The sequence below is a fragment of the Microtus ochrogaster genome, chromosome 5 (genome assembly GCF_000317375.1).
Source record: "Microtus ochrogaster isolate Prairie Vole_2 chromosome 5, MicOch1.0, whole genome shotgun sequence".
NCBI classification, from domain to species: Eukaryota; Metazoa; Chordata; class Mammalia; order Rodentia; family Cricetidae; genus Microtus; species Microtus ochrogaster.
In genome coordinates this window covers 18,909,436-18,930,099 of record NC_022012.1, presented here as the reverse complement: position 1 = coordinate 18,930,099, position 20,664 = coordinate 18,909,436, and the positions used below count along the sequence as shown (strand labels likewise).

The following is a 20,664-nucleotide window of genomic DNA, read 5'->3' as shown; positions in this document are numbered from 1 at the left end:
CCAGATGAAGGTTCTATGATGATATGCAAGATATTATTTATTATGTATACAATATTCTGTCTGTCTGTATGCATAAAGGCCAGAAGAGGGCACCAGACCCCTTACAGATGGTTGTGAGCCACCATGTGGTTGCTGGGAATTGAACTCAGGACCTTTGGAAGAACAGGCAATGCTCTTAACCTCTGTGCCATCTCTCCAGCCCTTCGCGTAGCACTCTTGCCTGCCTTGGCAGCATAACTCATCTGGGTTAAGCTCCAACCACTCCCAGCTAAGTGAGCATGCACCCTTCCCTAGAGATAGTCAAGATATGGGTCATGGATGGCACCGCTTAGGGTATGAAGTGTAGGAGGAAGGCCACTTGTTTGTCCTGGCTGCTCAGAACCAAAATAACCACACAGAAATTGTATTTATTAAAACACTGCTTGGCCCGTTAGCTCTAGCTTCTTATAGGCTAACTCTTACACCTTAATTGAACCCATTTCTATTAATCTGTGTATTGCCATGTGGCAGTGGCTTACTGGCAAACACATCTATATCTGGCGGCAGATCCATGGCGTCACCCTGACTCTTTCCTTCTCCCAGCATTCTGTTCTGTCTTCCCCACCTACCTAAGTTCTGCTCTATCAACAGGCCAAGGCAGTTTCTTAAACATTAACCAAAGAAAGCAACACATAGACAGAAGGACCTCCCAACCAACCAAGTGCACTGTTACTTGACAGTTCCTTGTTGGCTTCTCTTACTCTTCAGGAGTATGGAACCTGTTGCTCACCAACTAGTCCAAGCTGGGATTTAGAAAAAAAATGATTTGTTGTTCTCAAGTAGTATTTTTCTTTATACACTGGTAAGTGGCACATGGGTGTACCTCCCCATCTCTTTTCTTATTGTGACTGAAATATACAAGTATAGAGTTGTCATTGTCCTTCATTTTCTGGGTTTCTCTAGTCATGAAAGTGGAGCAGGAAATTAAATATGTAAGCTTATATTACCATGTTGCTTTAGAAGCCATACTTAGAGCCTCAGAAAATCATTAAAAAATTCCTGTACATTGAATAAAACTTTTAAATGTGGGGTTTGGGAACAAGACTAGCGAGATGAAGTGATTTTTGTTGGAACACAGTTATGTTTTTAGTTTATATATTTAGTTACACAATGTAGCTTCTTCTCTACTCCAGCCACAGGACCCACAGAAAAACTTTAACTATATGTGGTATGCTTTTAATGACCTGGGGAATGTTGACAGCAAGGTGACTTCCCACCAAGAAATAGTACTTCCTTCAAGTGACCTTTTCTTTTTACCTTTTCTCTCCACCCCCTTTTTGAGTCAGGATCACATTATAGTAGCCTTGAACCCCATCTTCCCACTCCAGCTTCTAAATGTTTGCAACCCAGACATGTGCCATCAGTCCAGTCTTGCCTTGCCTTCTTCTGGGTTAAATTAAAAGGCTTGCTTTATTCTGAAGTCCAGGTAGTGATGGTTGCTGCTTAGTTTCTCTTTTCTGTTTTCACATTGGCAGTGAAGATGTTATTAGGGTTGTTTTAGTACTTGCGGCTTTGGCCTGAAGATGACAGGGCAGGATGGAGATGACAAGGGCGGGATGGAGGTGACAAGGGTGGGATGGAGGTGACAAGGGTGGGATGGAGATGACAAGGGTGGGATGGAGATGGCAAGGGTGGGGTGGAGATGATAAGGGTGGATGAAGACAAGGGTAGGATGGAAGTGACGAGGGTGGATCAAGACAAGGGTAGGGATGGAGGTGACAAGGGTGGGATGGAGGTGACAAAGGTAGGATTGAGGTGACAAGGGTGGATGAAGACAAGGGTAGGGATGGAGATGGCAAGAATGGTATGGAGATGATGAGGGTGGGATGGAGGTGACAAGGGTGGGATGGAGGTGACAAGGGTGGGGTGAGACAGTGACAATGTGTAGATGTGCACCTGTAAAACCTCTTAAACATCTTGAAGAACTGTGTTATTTTTGCCTGTTTTCTAAATATGTGCCTCATTTATTATGAATAACTTGAAAATAACTTGACCCTATATGGTTTCACTGCGTGACTTTATTTTCAATGTGGCTGTGTTGGGAAGTAGTGTCTTTGAGTACTAGGTCATCAAGAGGGATTGATACTTTTTCCCCACCATAGGGTATGAGTTCTTGTTCTTGAAAAATTATATTGCCTACCTCAAGAGTGAGTAGTACAAGCGAAACCTGTCCTCCTTTGCATATTTATTCTCTTGCTTTCTTTACCACCTTATGGCGTTTCTTTTGGGTGTTCTCTTGCCACTAACACTTGATGCTGTCACTTAATGTCGCCTGCCAAGTTATGAAATAGCAAGAGGATCTCACCAGATGGAGCTGATCTTGGCCCTAGAAAAGTGAGCATGACCTTTCTTGGATATTTAACTTCTAAAATCACGAGAGAGGTGCACATCTTTTCTTTAGGAAGAACCCAAGCTCATGTACTCTGGTATAGCAGAGCAACATGGAGGAATACACGTTGTAATAGGAATGGCGGGGCTGTGTCCTGCCACCCTGCTAGCTTTACCCGAAATAATTACATGGAAACTGTATTCTTTTAAACACTGTCTGGCCCATTAGTCCCAGCCTCTTATTAGCTAGCTCTCACATATTGATCTAACCTATTTCTCATAATCTGTGTAGCCCATGAGGTGGCTTACCAGGGAAGATCTTAACCTGTGTCTGTGTTGGGTGGGAGAATCATGGCGACTGACTGACTGACTTGGCTTCTTTCTCCCAGCATTCTATCTGTCTACTCCACCTACCTAATTTTCTGTTCTATCAGGGCCAAGGCAGTCTCTTTATTTAACCAATGAAATTAATACAAAACAGAAGACTCTCCCCCATTAAATACATGTGTAACACCATCCCCCTTTAGGATCCTGGGAACTTGAAGGGTCTTTGAAGAATTGGTATGAAAGACAGATAAAGAAACATGAATATAGATGTTAAAAATACTCTTACATCATTAAATAGTTAGAAAATCTTTTTTCCTTTTGCTACCATTTCTTTGTCATCTGTGGGCAGAATCTTCAGACAGGAACTCTGTACCTGTTGCATATCTGTGTCTTTTCCAAATAGAAGTGACACAATATGGGGAGGGTGGCATCAGTGCTAAAACTTCCCTTGCTCACTCCTTCATACACCAAGCAAGACTTCTTACGATGCGTCGTATTTTGAAGACAGTCCGAGACCATCCCCACACTAAGCTCTGGTGAGTTTCCCAGTGCATGTCTTTGTGTGGCTGAAAGTGTGACTGTAAGTTTAGAGGAGGGCGGACAGTTGTGGGGAAAATGCACCATGAGGATGATGAAGAATCCTTCTCCTCATGGAGTTCATCTGGTTCTCTGGCATGTGAGCCATTTCAAGGGAGCTCGGTGGAACAGAATGGATGCTACCCTCAGGTACCTCTCTGGCTCTCCTGCACTAGAGGCATTTCCTTAAATGCAATTCCCCTCTACCCCACTATTTTAGATGTTATTGTCATTTTATTTTAGACATGCAGCCATTTTCCCCACAGATGAGATTTTCTGCCGTACAGTTGTGGGCCCTTAGTACATCTTTGCCTTCATCCTTCTTGGTTGCACTTCTGTGCTTTCTCCCCGGTACTGTCTAGCTCTGAAAGAGAGGACTCTGTCACCCAGGACTCCTGAAAAGGCCATGCATGCTGTGAGCTGACCAATTCAACCTAACAGTTGTTAGCCCAGTGTACAACAGAAGTAATTCTCTTACCTTCCTTAGCTATTGAAAGAAAGCCGATGGAATAGATTTGGGCCAAGGGAATATTGTTTACTTCAGTTTTTAAAGGAGGGAATTGGTCATGGATAGGAGGAAGCAAAAGTAACTACATTTTTGTGGTTTACAACTTTGTTTGCTAATTCCATTAATCGTTCATTTGTATTTCAGTTGTATTTACAATTATATTTTGCAAAACATACAGTGAAAAGCCTACAATGTCTGCAATGAAGAATACCTCATGACTTACCAGGGGTTATTTATAGACTGAATTCTTTGAACTTGGCCAAAGAGATTTCTTCCAGTCATAGCCAGGGATTTTAGTAAACAAAACAACAGATCTTATGCGTTTTTCAGTGGTTTCTTTACTTATTTAAGTTGTTAGTGATAATACAAAATGAGAAATACATACTACTAAGGAAAATAAAATCCAGTAGGATTTAGTCAAATAAATAAACATCAAGTCCAAAAGCTTTTTAAAAGATGAACTTAGAGTTATTTGCTTTTCCAAAATTGATTACATACTATATTTCAGTTCTTAAATTAAAATTAATGTTTTATAATATATCTCAAATTGTATTATCCCAAAGTTTTCATTTTTTAAATATTTTATAGAATGTACAGATATTGAAGAATTATAATTTACAACGTAGCTGCACAGATCTTTAGTAAGATGTTGTGACAAGAAGTTATTTATAAAAGACTTAATGAGACATGAGATAAATAACAATTTTTTTTAATTAATTTATTTATTTATTAAATCCCTCCCCCTCTCCCAATCAACTCCCCCTCTCTCATCAGCCCAAAGAGCAGACCGGGTTCCCTGCCCTGTGGGGAGTCTAAGGACCTCTCACCTCCTTCCAGGTCCAGTAAGGTGAACATCCAAACAGCCTAGGCTCCCACAAAGCCAGTAAGTGCAGTAGGATCAAAACCCAGTACCATTGTTCTTGACTTCTCAGCAGTCCTCATTGTCCGCTATGTTCCAGGGAGTCTGGTTTTATCCCATGCTTTTTCAGACCCAGTCCAGCTGGCCTTGGTGAGTTCCCAAAAGAACATCCCCATTGTCTCAGTGTGTGGGTGCACCCCTCATGGCCCTGATTTCCTTGCTCGTGCTCTCTTATGGAATATATACATATTAGAGTACTACTCAGCAGTAAAAAACAATGACTTCTTGAATTTTGCATGCAAATGGACGGAAATAGAAAACACTCCTGAGTGAGGTAAGCCAGACCCAAAAAGAGGAACATGGGATGTACTCACTCATATATGGTTTCTAGCCATAAACAAAGGACATTGAGCCTATAATTCGTGATCCTAGAGAAGCTAAATAAGAAGGTGAACCCAAAGAAAAACATGTAGACATCCTCCTGGATATTAACCTTCATCAGGCGATGAAAGGAGACAGAGACAGAGTCCCACATTGGAGCATCAGAGTACAACCCCAAGGTCCAAATCAGGAGCAGAAGGGGAGAGATAAAGAACAAAGTAATGAAAAAGAAAATTTAAATGTTTTGTTTTCTATAAATTAGATTGATTTTAGTGTGTTTGACATTTTCTTCCTAAACACAAGCTTTTTTGTTTTGTTTGTTTTGTTGGTTGTTTTTGGAGGGGAGGAAGGCCTATCTTTAAAAGAGAAAGTTAGAATTAAATTGAAATGACATTTGCTTTTTACTGATTTTCTTTGTGACTTAGCAAATTATAGGAAAATAAGGCTTGGAAAAGTGTAGGGACCAGAAGTGTCTTATCTAAAATAAGTTTGCTTAATAGAATACAGTTTTGAAATCAAACTGAGTTTTTTAATCTATACATGTTTATTGAGCATTCTTGTGTCAGGGACCAATGAATACTGTATTAATTTGCATAATCTAATAACAACACTAAGAATGAGAACACTTTAAAATCTTCATTTTAGTTGTGTTACTATGGAGATGTAGAATAGTGAGACAATATGTCCTCAATGCTACAGGACAAGCTGCTAAGCTCAGCTTCTGATTAGGCACTGGGGCAAACACACTCATGCAGGTTGCCCAGGCCAGTGGTTCCCCATATGGGGCCTCCAGCCAATGACATCTGAACTACATGGAAATATTCCACGTGCTCAGGCCACACCCCAGAACGCTGAAGCCCTGGGTCAGAGCTAGATAGACTTAGAGGCATTGCACCCTGAAGTTTCCAATAAGCTAGCTGAACAGAGGTTCATGCAAATACTTGCCCTTAAGCTGACAGGTGCTGATGGAAAAGGTGTGTTTGGAAGGGCAGTTATGCAGAAAAGAATGTGAGGGGAGGGGAAAATTTGGGTTTTGAGCATTGAGAAAAAAAAAAGCATTTTAATTCCAAGGATGAAGGAAGAAAATCATTTCCACTTCCAGAAGGTTTTGCTTGCTGAGGCTCTGAAGAAATTGTTGAAATGGTTTCAGTGCTTATGAACACTGTAACAGAGAGAACAGAGTGATTGCCTGCCTCCTCTCTGCTTCGTCAACTTCTGTCTGCTTGTGTTTCTAACAAGTGTTCCCAGATTTGACAGTTACGGAGCAGTCAGAAGCCATCCACTGAAGACCACCTAAAGCAATAATGCCATCCTTTGCTTAGACGAGTTTAGCATTAGATGCTAAAACCACTACTCCTTCACAGTGGTACTCAGGTAACTGCAAGGCAAGTCTAGCAGAAACCACAGTCTCTTGCAGTCTGAGGCAGCAGAACTGAGCATCACACAGTGTATAACACGTGAATCATTCATCCCGCTAGCTGAACTCCACACTCGTCTTGGGACAGTGTCTTTGAAACCCTTCTGATGGCTTTGCAGGCTAAACAGAGTCTTTGCTCTTTCCTCTCTGCTGCAAACAGGGATTTGCCCTAAAGTAAGCAGCGTGAGCTGTCTACTCTTTGCAGCATCTCCGAGGAGATGGCTCTGATATGCACCACTGTGTTCAATCACTTGAAAGGCAGTAATGCAATTAGCCCGTCCTCTATATAAGAACTGCTATTGCTTTCAGTTCACTTCCAGGCCTGACACAAGTAAATCACTTCGATAAAATCCCCCCCCACTCCCAGGGAACAGCATAAGTAATGATACCAGTGATCTAGCAAGGGCAAAATGAATGTAATGTACTTTTTATAGAAAAGCAAAATGTTTCTTTCACAAGGCAGTGATTCATCATGTCATTTGGAAAATGAGTTTTCTTTTGTTGAATATAAAGATGCTTAAATGGTGTTCTATAAAGGCACTTTTGGAGAGGCAAACACTACACACCTCTTTGGAATTTAAATGCTTACACATGAAAGTCCTGGAAAAGGAATATATTTTCGAAACATACTGCTATATTCTCTTATAGTTATTCAAAAGGAGGCATTTTCCTATGCTATTTAAGCAAATTCTTTTCCTTATGTATAAACAGTGACCAACTCTTTCAACTTTTTATTTTAAATATTAACGGCATGATTCAGGCACAGACTTAAAAGACATCGACTTTGGTGTAGTTTTTGATTGTCATTTTATGATGGGTTATTCAGCCAACTTGACTTTCTTCTTAGTCACCTAACTTACCCTAAGCAGAGACCCTTTTGATATTACAGTGTGTTGAGTCGTTAGTAAATATTACTAGCTCTAGAGGCTGCTATCTTCAACAGTACAGAAGTGTGGTCTGTCATGATTAAAGCCATCCTTTCTGTTTAGTCTTTTAAATTAACATATTAGTGTTGTGCTTCAATCCATGCACATTACACATACACACACACACAGAGACTGAGTCTAGTTCTCTGTTCTTTACCATCCTATGTTCCCACTTCCTGGCCTCTAATTATCAACTTCCATCAAAACCTTTTTTTTCTGTTAACTGACATACACAAAACACATGTTTCCATAGCCAAGGTTTCATTTAACTTCAGGTCTTTTTGTTCTACCATTTTGCTGAAAAAGACAGGATGTTGTTTCCCCTCATGATGGCATATTATACCATCCTGAGTATATATACTGTCATGAATATATCTACCACCTTCTCCCTCTACTTTCTTTCCTTCCCCTCCCTCCTCTTTTTTTCTCATCATTCTCCTTCAAGGGGAAGATATTTTTTTGTCTTATTTGCTAATACCCCTACAATTTCTATAACATATTGTTTATGGTAACAATTCCATATATATGCACCTATATAAATAAGTGCACAAAAGTATATTTATCTACTTGAACATAAGACTGAACTTGTGTAGCAAATATTTTGTTCCCTGGTTTACAAACAAAGAGAGGTTAGGCTAGTAATAAGGGCTGGAGTGTTGCAGGTAGTCCACCTCCTCCTCATGGATTCATTCATACAGTCAACGAATGGCATTAACATGTATGGCATTTCCAATGTAACATGAAATCTCCTATGTCTTTTATGTTGATATAAAAGCTGATATGATTATTATTCTTATTAATCCATTATCATAAGTCCCAGAAATGTTATTGTTGGACATCAGATCTTTTATGTTCTGCCTTTGTAAGCTGTGAGAGCCATATGACATTTTATACTTTATAAGTATTTTCTGAATAAATAATACATACATCAGAAGTTCAAAACTTAGAGAAGAGTGCTTGGTGAAAAGTTTCCTCCATATATCTCCCCTTTATTTTAAATCTTGCCCTCTGTTGGAATTACCTGGAAAGTTCTGCCAGTTACTGAAACCAGTGTTCCACCCCTGGATGCTGTGATTGAGTTGATCTAGGAGTTCTGGTGGGCTTTGAGATTCTTAGAAGGACATCATCATAAGGAACACTGCTCCGAGAAAAGGTGTTGCATCAAGGGCGAGAAACAAACAAAACACAGAAAACATTTTTCGGTAGTGTCTTTAAAATTTTTTTTTATTGATTTTATTGAGCTGTACATTTTTCTTTGCTCCCCTCCCTACTTCTCCCCTTCACTTGAACCCTCTCCCATGGTCCCCATGCTTCCAATTTACTCAGGAGATCTTGTCTTTTTCTACTTTTCATATAGATTAGATGTATGTCTCTCTTAGGGTCCTTATTGTTGTATAAATTCTCTGGGATTGTGATTTGTAAGCTGGTTTTCTTTGCTTTATGTTTAAAAACCACGTATGAGTGAGTACATATGATAATTGTCTTTCTGGGTCTGGGTTACCTCACTCAATATGATGTTTTCTAGCTCTATTTGCCTGCAAATTTCAAGATGTCATTATTTTTTTTTCTGCTGTATAGTACTCCAATGTGTAAATGTACCTCATTTTCGGTATACATTCTTCGGTCAAGGGGCATTTAGGTTGTTTCTAGGTTCTGGCTATAACAATGCTGCTATGAATATAGTTGAGCACATGTCCTTGTGGCACGATTGAGCATCCTTTGGATATATACCCAAAAGTGGTATTGCTGAGTCTTGAGGAAGGTTGTTTCCTAATTTCACAGAAAACATTTTTTAAAATGACACTGGGTCTGAAGCAACAAAAGGCAGTGCAGTCATTGAGGACAAAGCACATGGAGAGAGGAAGTGATGCCCCAGTGCGTTACTTTTGAGGGTGTTCAGACCTGGACATGGGAGAGAGAAAGGGAGGCGCGCTTGAAGGCTTCCTTGAGAAGTCAGAGTGTAAGAGTCCTATGCTAGGAGACTTCGGAGGATACTTGAGGGAGAGGGATAGGTGAGGGTTTAAAGAAAAGAAAGCCAGAGATCTAGGAAGAGTCTTTCTCGGGTGTTCTGAAAGATGTGAAGGGATTTCCAGAAGGTGGTGGAAGCAGAAGGGATAAGCAGCAGTAGTGTTGACACAGGGGTGAATACCTCTCAACAGGACACTGGGCAAAGTTCCTGAAGGATTTGTTTCACAAGGGGAGGGAAAAATAGCCCTACCTAACAGATCCTTGGAAGAAGAATTGCAAAGTATTTCCAACTAATGTAACCACGTCCCACAGCAAAGTTTCAGAATATGTGTGGGAATGTGAGGACTTGCAGTACCTGGCAAGATCAGTTCCCAATGCCTGGTGACAAGGTCAAGTCTAAACATCAGCAGAGAAAGAAGGGACCAGGTATGTAGAGATGAAAGAATATGCCCAGCCACGAGGGTAAATTAGCTGAAATTAATGTCAAAGTCATGTCAATGTTATAATCAACAGAGATAATCAGATAGTTGTCATGACAATTTCAAATATGCAGAGGTAGATGCATGGAAGATAAAGAAAAGATCCCATCAAATTCTGAAAGAAGTGACTATTTACAAAGTCAAATGTAGACTGGGTGGGCGGAGGGCAGATTAGACACAGCAGATGACAAAATTTGTGAGATCCAAGATAGACTAACAAACTCTCAAGGGTGAAAGAGAACAAAGAAACAACTTAGACAACACAAAGAGCTTGAAGAGGCATCACATATATGTAACTAGAGACCCTGGAAGGTCACTGGAGGGCGGGAAAAGAAATGTAATTTTCCCCAATTTAACAACAATTAAACACGCAATCCAGAAGGTTCGACCAGGGTGAGCTCAAGAAGCACGAAGAAAGTAAAAGCTACATCATAATTGAATGGCTGGAAGTCAATGACAAAGGAAACACTGAAAGCTCTGAGGGGATTAAAGACATTATGTCAGAGGAACAAAGCTGAGGATGACAGCGATGACGACGACGGACTTCTTGTGACCAAGGAACTGTCTTTGAAGAGCCGAGGGGAAGCGTGAGTCGGTAGAGTTATGACAGCCACCAGAATGACTTCTTAAAAGCAAAAGCAGAGCAAAGGTTCTTTTCCAGACACAGAAAAGCCGACGACTTCATCCCCACCATCTAGTTGCTCTGTAGATCGGTTAAAGGAAGTCCTTTAGGCAGAAGAGATTGTGCTAGGTGCCATTCTGGATCTCCAGGAGGAAAGGAAGACTGGCAGAAATGCAAAGGACTTGGATAAACAAAATGTTTCCATATCATTTAAATCTTTAAAAGATGTAAAAGTAGAGAGAGAAATTTATAAAACATACAGTGTTTTAAAAGATGGACACAACGCTAGAAGGGGTAAATTAAATATATAACTGCAAGGTTTTTTAAGTGCTGGGGACTGGCAAGATTCTTCCACTGTCCTTGAAAGGTGCAATATCACCTTGAGGTAGACTGTGACAAATTCAGTATTAACTATAAATGTGGAGACAGTCGGTAAAGTAATGGAAGGAAGCTGTAACTGTTAAACAAGAAAAGGAGATAAGGAGAGACTATGAAGCTGTAGCCATAAGGGAAAGATGATAAGGATAAAAAACAGCTGAAAGCCAGGCGGTAGTGGCACATGCCTTTAATCCTATCACTCAAGAGGGAGAGGTAGGTGTATTTCTGTGAGTTCAAGGCCAGCCTGGTCCATAAGTTCCAGGAGAGCCAGGACTGGTACCCAGAAAAACCCTGTCTCGACAAACCAATAAATAAAAAAAAAGAATAAAAGCAAAACTACAGCTGAGAACAAACGAATAAAAAAAAAAGCAGCAAACACAAACGCACAAACAACAAACAAACAAAACCCGCAAAGCTGCAGACAAAAGCAGCCACTAGCAGTCAGCTGGGAGTATCACCTGCATGTATGCTAAGCGCCCTCATCAAAAGGTGGAGGCTAATGCCCATAAAGGACATGTTAAATCATAAAGAAATGACTTGAAAGTAAAGCCATAGAAAACAAGTGTAACAAGTTAACACTAAAGAAGACCAAGCAGGGCATGATGGTACAAGCTAAGTCCCAATATGTAGGAACTGGAGGAAAGTGGTTTGGGAGTCCTAGGAAATCTCCTCAGTTACAGAAAATCCTATCTCAAAAAGAGAAAGAAAAGAAAAGACAAGAAAAAGCTAGAATAGTTGTATTACCAAGGTAGGGCTGACTGGAATCAAATGTCACATCATTTTCAGGAGCATTCTCTCTTAGACCTATATACACACCCAATATCAGAACCCCGAGCCTGACAGGACTACAAGGCAAACAGACAATCTGTGAACCAGAGTTGGAAACTTCAGAGCCTCTTTCAATAGTAAATAGGCGAAAATGAGAAAGAAGTCAGAATATTTGAACAACTCTATTAGCCAGCCTGACTCAGTCTACATTTAGAAAGCACCCCTTTCAACAGTAGTGGAATATGCCTTCTGCTTAAGTGACAGATCACTTACCATAGTGACTGAGATCTGTACTATAAAATGAGGCTCAATAAAGTCAAAGATATGTGTGTCTTATGAAATATTTCTCTGAAATAAAGAAACAGTAGGAAAAATCATTAACATGAAGATATCTTGACAAATTCTTAAATACTATAAACCATGTAGTAGATATAAATGAGGAAAATATCAAGAGAGTTAGAAAATATCTTGGACTGAAGAAAAAGGAGAACATATGGGAAGCTGTTAGAACACTACTGAGTAGTATAGTCTTCCTTTAGAAATGAGGAAATGTCTAAGACCAATGGCCCACATCTTCAATCTCAAAGAAACTAGGAGAGGAAGAACAAATTGATTCAAAAGAAGGAAAAAACCATAAGAGCGCTCAGCAGCACCATGGCGGTCAGTAAGAACAAGTGCCTGAAGAAAGCCATCAGGAAGGGAGTGATCTTTTTCTAAGAAAGGTTGGTATGATGTGAAAGCTCCTACTGTGTTCAATATCAGAAACATTGGAAAAACACTGCTTACAAGGACTCAAGGAACCAAAATTGCATCTGATGGCCTCAAGAGTCATATGTTTGAAGTGAGCTTTGCTGATCTACAGAAGGACAAAGCGGCACTTAGAAATTTCAAGGTAATTACTGAGGATCTTTAGGGTAAAAACTGTCCAACTAACTTTCACGGCATGGATCTTACCTGGGACAAAATGTGTTCCATGGTCAAAAAGTGGCGGACCATGATTGACGCTCATGGTGATGTCAAGACAGGCGATGGTTATTTGCTCTGCCTGTTCTGTGTTGGTTTCACTGAAAAATGCTACAATCAGATAAGCAAGACCTCCCTGGCACAGCACTAAGAGGTCCCCTAGATCCAGAAGATGATGAAAATTATAATCCGAGAAGTGCAGACAAAATGACTTGAAGGAAGTGGTTTCTAGACAGCATTGGGAAAGACATAGAAAAGCCTTGCCAGTCCATTTATTCTCTTCATGATGTCTTTGTTAGAAAAGTGAAAATGCCGAAGAAACCCAAGTTGGAATTGGGAAATCTCTTGGAGCTCCCTGGTGAAGGTGGTAGTTCTGGGAAAGCTATTGGTGACGAGACAGGCGCTAAAGTTGAACGGGCTGATGGATATGAGTCACCGGTCCAAGAATCTGTTTCTAATAGTGACAAATAAAAGGTTTATTTGTGGGGGGGGGAAGAAAATAAGGGGAGAAAAACAGGAACATGAATGCAGAGATTACTAAAATGGACACTTCTCCAGTCAAACAGATCAGGAAGGAAACACAGTCCCCGTTATTAGGCATGTGGGGACTAACACCACTCTTGAGACTGCATAATCTCTCAACTCTGACCGCCATGAAGAGCTGACCAGAGAAAATTGGGCTATGGTAGTGGTTCTCAAGTTGTGGTTGTGACCCTTTCTGGGTTAAGTGAACCTTCACAGGGGTCACCTAAGAGCATCAGAAAACACAGATATTTAAATGACAGCTCATAACAGTAGACAACTACAGATATGAAGAAGCAATGAAATAATTTTATGGTTGGAGGTCATCACAACATGGGGAACTATATTAAAGGGTCTCAGCACTGGGAAAGTTGAGACCCGCTGCTCTATGTTATGTGTGGGGAGTTGTGTTGATCACAGTAATTGAGATGGGAAGACCCTTCCCCTGTAAGTTGATTTTGTAAGAGCATTTTACTACAGCAAAGACACAAGAAGCTAAGACAAAAATTAATAAGAGAATATTATATAGTACAATAATCAGCACACTTATGATATCAACAATTTAAAGGAGGCAAGTAAAATTTTTGAAGACAAAACTATCAAGTACATTTCAAGAAGAAATGTAATTTGATAGTTGTGAATTTGTAATTAATGTTTCCATAAGGGCTAAGGTGCCCCCTGGTGACTTATACAAAATATTTAAATAATGTACAGTAACAAAATTTTTCAGCTTTTCTAGTAAACCGAAGGGAAGGGTTATGTGATAGTTAGTTTTAATGATTAATTTAACAGGACCTGTAGTCACTTGAGAAGTAGACCTTTGAGCATGTGTGGTTATCTTGATTGTGTTAACTCAAACCTATCTCCTGTGGATGAGGTAACACCATGCCCTAGCTGGATCCTGGATTGTGTAAGTGGAGGCAGCATGTTTGCATCTCTTTCTTTCCTGATTGTGACTACAACATGACCTGCCATCCCAGGCTTATTCTGTCTTATTCCTGTCATGGTGAACTGTGCACTATGAGCTGTAATAAACCCTTTCCCCTTAGGTTGCTTTGGTAGGCAATTTTATTATAACAACAGGAAGAAAATCCAAGGATACTTTTAAAATGATGTTATGATGACATTGTTACCTTAAGACTAAGATTGAGGAAAGATATTGCAAAATAGAAAATAAGAGTCTAATATTCCTTTTTGAATATACATGGGAAAAGTTTTAAAATAATCCTAGGAGGTTGAGTTAAACAAAACTGATATGACCAATATGACCAACTAGAGTTTTCCTCAAAAATACAAAATTATTTTAACACTAAAAGTTTACCCAATGTAACTGATCAAATTAACTTACTAAAAAAGAAAAGCCATTTTATTTTCTTTATAGACACAGAAAATAACAAAAACAAAATCAAAATGCAAAATCTATTACTTATTTTGAAAAATCCTGTCAGCAACATGGGATGAGGAGGGATCAATTCTTTGAATTTCATTAAACCAATTCCAATGAAAGCCAACCACCAAGTCCTGGGAACAACGTTGTGTGGGATCTCACTAAGTGAATCTGAACACTTTTATTCAGAGCTGTGCAGGTGATTATGGTTGTTGCAGTAAGATGGGGGGAAGTAAAATAAAATGTATTATGAACAGAAGCAAAGAATTGAAATCACTTTTGATCCTAGATATCACAACTGCATACAAATGCAAATCTTTGAAAGAGTCACTGGGACAAATATGTGTGCTAGCAAAGCTGCAAGCTACATGCAGCATGCAAAAGAAAAGTTCATTTATATCTACTATAAATGAGAAGTTGGAAATTGAAATTAAAAAGCATTTAGTAGAACATGAAACGTTTTGAGATAAATGTGGCTCCGATGTGTCAGGCTGGTATATTTAAATCATTTTAGCTCTAGTGATAAACAGAAGGACATACTATTCACAGGCTGAAAGAGACTCAATATTATAAATGTCAACTCTCCATAAATTGGTGTACATCTCAGATACAATTCTGATTAAAATTTCAGTAATCTTAAAAATAAATCAACAAGTACTAAATTTATATGGAAATAAAGAAACTAGAATAACCAGTATAATTTTGAATAAAAAATGAATTTTGGGTACTGGTGAAAACTCATTTGATACTTTAATTCAGCAACAGAAATTAGGGCATTGTGGTTTTTGGTGATCTCTACAAACAGAGATTGACAAAACATTGGAATTTGCAGGAGTGGGCTCTCCCCATTATCTGTTGGGGAAAAGACCTCACAGCGTCATGGTTATGTAAACTGTTAGAACCCCAAACACACTATTAATTAGATAGCATCTTCACAAGTGTGGATATATCTCTGTGAAATGTCAAATGTTACGCTGAATAGTTATTGTGACACTTGATTTATTTTCTTATTTCTTCAGTAAGCAGTTGGGTGTTTGGCTTCTCCTTTCTCATTATACACAATTTAAAAATATCAATTTTTGGCCCTTTGATAGGTCATAACTATGTTTTTTCGAAAGAGTTATTTGCCCTCTTGGGAGAGCCTCTTCAAAGACAATGTACCAGTGTTTCTGAGGGTCTTGATTTGCTCATGTATCTGTTACAGCTTTTATGTAATTTCCAGTTTAAACACCACAAAGATCTTCTAGGTCCATTATCCAAGCTGTTTATATTGCCATGTACTCTGTGTGTTTACATTCTGAGTGAATACTGAGTCATTTTATAACTGATATTATGAACTTTTCCCAATATTTTATCATATTCTGAGCCAGTATATTTGAATCAATTCATATCTGTTTTGAATCATTATCTGCTGAAGTCTATAAGATTTATTGCCGTCCTATAGTAGATTCATTCATCACTTTTTGCTTCATTAAATCCCATCCTCCTATAACCATATTTCATTGCTCTGTGTTCTTCTATTTCTGCCTTGTTGTATTCATTTGCACTTAGGCATCTGACCTCATGTTCCAGAAGTCTCTTTACAGTGAATGAACGTACAAGCTTTGAAAGTTGTCTTGCCCTTTGGCTGAAAAAATAGGCTAGTGAACCCCCAACCTCCTCTCAAGAAGAGAACTGTGATATATCCCTCTGTTCCACAGGGAGAGTGTGGAGAGCCTGATCCAGAAGCATTCCTATGCCCGGTCACCCATCCGCACCTACGGAGAAGAGGATGTACTGGGGGAGGAGAGCCAGACAACTCCAAATCGAGGTAAGGCTGTCTACCATGTGGACATGTGGAGCTGCTGGAGGCCAGAGCCCTTGACAGGGAATGAAGGCAGGTTGCTGATGAAATGTCTGGTCCTCTGGGAGCGCATGTCAATAAGTGCCTTCAAGCCTTTCCAAAAGAAGCAGTCTCCAATGCTGATCCTCCTATGCCTCTTTAGTTTGCTTGAGTGGCTACTATGTCTGTGGTTTTGTTGGTAACAGACATAGAACCTTTGAATAGGGTAGAGATGGGTTTGTCTGTGACTTACTGCCAAAGAGCCACCAATCACAGTTCTGGATAGTTTCTTACCATTTTTGAATCTCAGCTTTATTATTTGAAAATCAGGGATATTTTGTTAGGATCAAAGTTCAAAATGAAGAACGCTTTTAAAAGAGGAATATCATGACAGAGGGCCATCACTGGCCCTAACAGTTAAAGCAAGAATTGAACCAAGGGGTAGAGAGATGGCTTGGTTACCTAGAATTTCCTGACTTGGAGAATCAGAGACAAGCAAATCCCTGGGCTCCCTGGCTTCCAGTCTGCGATAGTAAGTTAGCTCCAGAGTAGTAAGAGACTGTACCTCAAAAACGGGGTGGGGAATGACACTCGAGATTGTCCAGTACACACTGCACACATGACACAAAGCACAAAGGAACTGAGTCAAGTTTCCTTGAGCAGAAAGCTCCGAGAGAAGACGGAGCACACGGGAAGCACGAAAGACGGGGAAGAAAGAGTAGAGAGGCCAGTGTGGCTCTACCTTAGGCTGGTAACATGGGGAAAGAATTTCTATCCTTTCTTCTGGGTTTGTTTCTAAAATACCAAGCAACACAAGTAGTGAAAACACAGGGCATTTCTAATAACTCAGGGAAAGGAAGCCACGAACCATTACGCAGTTGGAAAATTCAGCATTCCTGGTGTAGAAGAATTTATTCTTCGGGTTTTCATGACGACTTTGGGAAAAGGTGGCTTTGCTGAGACATGTCTGGTTCCTACAGATAGGTGCTACAGATATGTGGATCTCTTTAAGGAAATGAGGTCATATTCTCCGGCAAAGCATCACTGCTCGGCCGCTCCAGAATATGCAGGCTTGCAGTCAGCTGACTGCTCTTCTGTTTAGTTAGTTCTTCCTTCCGTGTAGGATGTCAACGATACCTTCTCATCTAGAAAGTTGGATCTGCACTTTAGTAAGGTTCATGTTGGTTTGTCTTTTTGAAATGCTGATATAACATTTCCCCCTCTTCTTAAAATGTTAATAGTTTTATTAGTTCTTTGAGAATTTCATAGAGTGTGTTTTGATCACATTCAGCTCCCTCTCCAAACTCTTCCTAAACCCAACCACCCTCACTGCTTTAGCCTCCTGACTTTGGGTTCTCTTCTTTCTTTTTTTATATTTATTACACACACACACACACACACACACACACACACACACACACACACACACAAGTGCTTTATCTTCATGTATGTTTGTGTACCATATGCATGCCTGGTGTCTGTAGAGGTCAGAAGAAGGCATCAGATTCCCATGGGATTGGAGTTACAGACGGTTGTGGCCTATCATGTGGGTGCTGGGATTCAAACTGTCCCCTGGAATACAGTGTTCTCAACTGATGAGTCAACACAGTCCAACCCCTTCTTTAGAAATAATTGAGTCCCATCTATTGCCCAACTACTATTCAATGTGGAGTACTAGCAATTTTTTTTTAAAGTAAACTGATCTTAAACTGGGCATAGCTGCACATGTCTTTAATGCCAGCATTTAGGAGGGAAAGGTAGGCAAGTTTTCAGTGAATTCAGGCCAGCCTGGTCTATATAGTGAATTAAAGGACAGCCAGCGCAACATAGTAAGATCCTATCTCAAAATAACAACAGCAATGAAAATAACTGATCTCTAGTTCTTCATCAGTATATTTACAGAGCCACCTAAATCTAATGAGTGTTTTTCTTGCAGGATCAGCTTTTACAACATCTGATAATTTGTCTCTCAGTTCCTGGGTATCATCGTCTTCCAGTTTCCCTGGCTTTCAGCATCCACAGACCCTGACTGCTCTTGGCACCAGCACAGCGTCCATAGCAACACCCATTCCTCACCCTATACAGGGTTCTCTGCCACCATATAGCCGCCTGGGAATGCCTCTGACCCCATCCGCCATTGCCAGCTCGATGCAGGGAAGTGGTCCTACGTTCCCATCATTCCATATGCCTCGATATCATCATTACTTTCAGCAGGGGCCCTATGCAGCCATTCAAGGACTACGCCATTCCTCTGCTGTGATGACGCCGTTTGTATGACTCGTCTGAGAGTTGAGGGAGCTAGATCCAGAATGTGCAAAAGGGTATGGAAATACAGGAGGGGGATGGGTGGGTGGGATGTAAGGAATTGGAGCAGGGGCTCTCCAGGAAATACAGGACTTATTAAAGAGGAGAGCGGGACTCACAGTGTAGGGGAATGCATCATGGGCCAGGATTCATCTGCAGTTGGATCCAGTGTAAAGTTTAGCCAGTCTGCTCCTACAACTAACAAGACATCAGTTTACCTAGGAAGCTTAATGATCTAAGGCAAAGGAATCTCCAGGTGCGTTATTCCTAGTGTTTAAAAGTCCTGTTGATGCAGTATTGTATAAAATCCTTGTGTATAGGTTTTCTTTCTATCAACAGGTCCTAAGCATCATCCAGAAGGCAATACTACATAGCATATTGAAATGCTGAACTCCGTTTCTCCCAGTGTGAAATGGGAGCCAATAGCGAAACATTTATAGTGCTGTGGCTTAAGCATGTTTAGTTTCCTTTCTGTCAGTTTGCTGGGGAAGGGGCGGAGTAGGTGCTAATGCATCCTGTGGTATGAACGAATAGCGGGAGCTGCCTTTCCCAAGTTCCTGCTGCCCACGGGCCAGGACACCAGAAGTTCTGTCTTCAGTCCGTTCCCCTTTTCTTTTTCCTATTAATTCTTTCTCTTGCAAAAACCCTTGCAGGTATGCAGGGGAAACACTCTGTCTGTTATTTTAAAGAAAGGTGTTCTGTTATTATAGAAGAGGTTAGCTTTTGGGGTGCTGCATTCTCAATAGGCTGCTGGCGTGGCCACCCGGGACCTCTCCAGAGCCCGTGTGTGGTGATCGGCAAGGTTCCCCTGTACAAACTACAGTCAAAATATGGCGGTTCTCATCTGAAGGGGATTTCTCTGCAATGCGAACCAAAGTCCCCTTCGTTTTTTCTTCAGTGTCGGGGATCTTTTGCGTATTTAAACACATTGGGCCAACATCTGATTATTTTAGAATCTGCTTTATTTCTGCTGCCATTGTGGTCAGGGATTCGCCACTGGCCATTCTCTCACAGGAGGCTCACCACGCTTTCACGTATGCCTGCGGGCATGGGTGTGCCCTGCCTCTGACTTCTCTTATCTCTCTGTGATACATTTATAGACTCCCTTCCATTTTCCCCATCGCTAACATGAAACTGCATGTTAGTCCGGTGACTCCCTGACAGAAACACTGACAGTTCTTACCAGCAAACTAGGGCTGCAGCCAGCTTCTTGCTTCCTTCTTAAGCGTCCCCTTTATAAATACACTAGAGATTATGTTTTACTGCTATATAATCAATATGTTATTTTTGAACAACATGTATCTTAGCATTTACAGTCCAGGGCAACAAATCTGGTATTTTACAGTAATAAATCCCTGATAGCATAGATTTATTAAAGTCGTTAGACCTTCAGCTTTGAAGACAGTGTGTTCCACCTTTAGGATGTGACTGGTTTGCTTCACACAGTTCCCCTGAACTTTATTTTAGTTTAAATTTCGTATGTAGTTTTCATTCTACTCTGTTCCTACTTCAAATGTATTGAATGTGCTAGGAGACACGGGAAATGGCACTCCTGACAGCAGAAGTGTATTTAGGCATCAGCTCAATATAGGTACCACATCACTCGGCAATTTGATGTTTCCACGTTGAATGACTTTCTAGGCCAAGTCCAACCTCTGAAACAAGGTGCCACACACAGCGTAGGGTGGGATGCTGGCTTTAGATTTCTCACTTGATATTCTTCCACCAAAGTCTGTAGCGGACTTCCAAAGAGGCATGAATTGTCAACAAAACCACTTTAAACTCTCCTGTCAGACACTGCCGGCCAATCTGGCTTCTTGTGTGTCATCATCTCGCAGTTGAATCCACAGGGAGTTGGTATCCAGACAAGTACAGACATGCATTTATTTTTAAAACCAGTGGTGAGTGATGTTTAAAATAAACGTTCGTAGGGTTAGGGTAGGTAATGGTACTCAATGACTGGCCTCTTGCAAAAGGACCTCGGAGTAAAGTGCTGTAGGGAAAACCACTGTCCTCTAGGATGCCGGGATACTGAAGTGAGTGAGTGTCTGCGCTTTCTTTCCCATGACAGTGAGATGATTGTTTTAATA

The 20,664-nt window shown here is 40.5% G+C and overlaps 1 protein-coding gene and 1 pseudogene across 1 annotated transcript in view; both read left to right on the top strand.

The window, feature by feature from the left end:
* Window positions 1-18,547, top strand: part of Tbx20 (T-box 20) — a 58,431-nt gene extending 39,884 nt beyond the window's left edge. The window contains exons 7-8 of the mRNA XM_005346957.2: window positions 16,149-16,258; window positions 18,207-18,547. Coding sequence (XP_005347014.1) covers window positions 16,149-16,258; window positions 18,207-18,547 — 451 coding nt within the window. The remainder of the gene's footprint in view (window positions 1-16,148; window positions 16,259-18,206) is intronic.
* LOC101996848 lies at window positions 12,231-13,010 on the top strand (annotated as a pseudogene).
* Window positions 18,548-20,664: the final 2,117 nt, after the last annotated feature.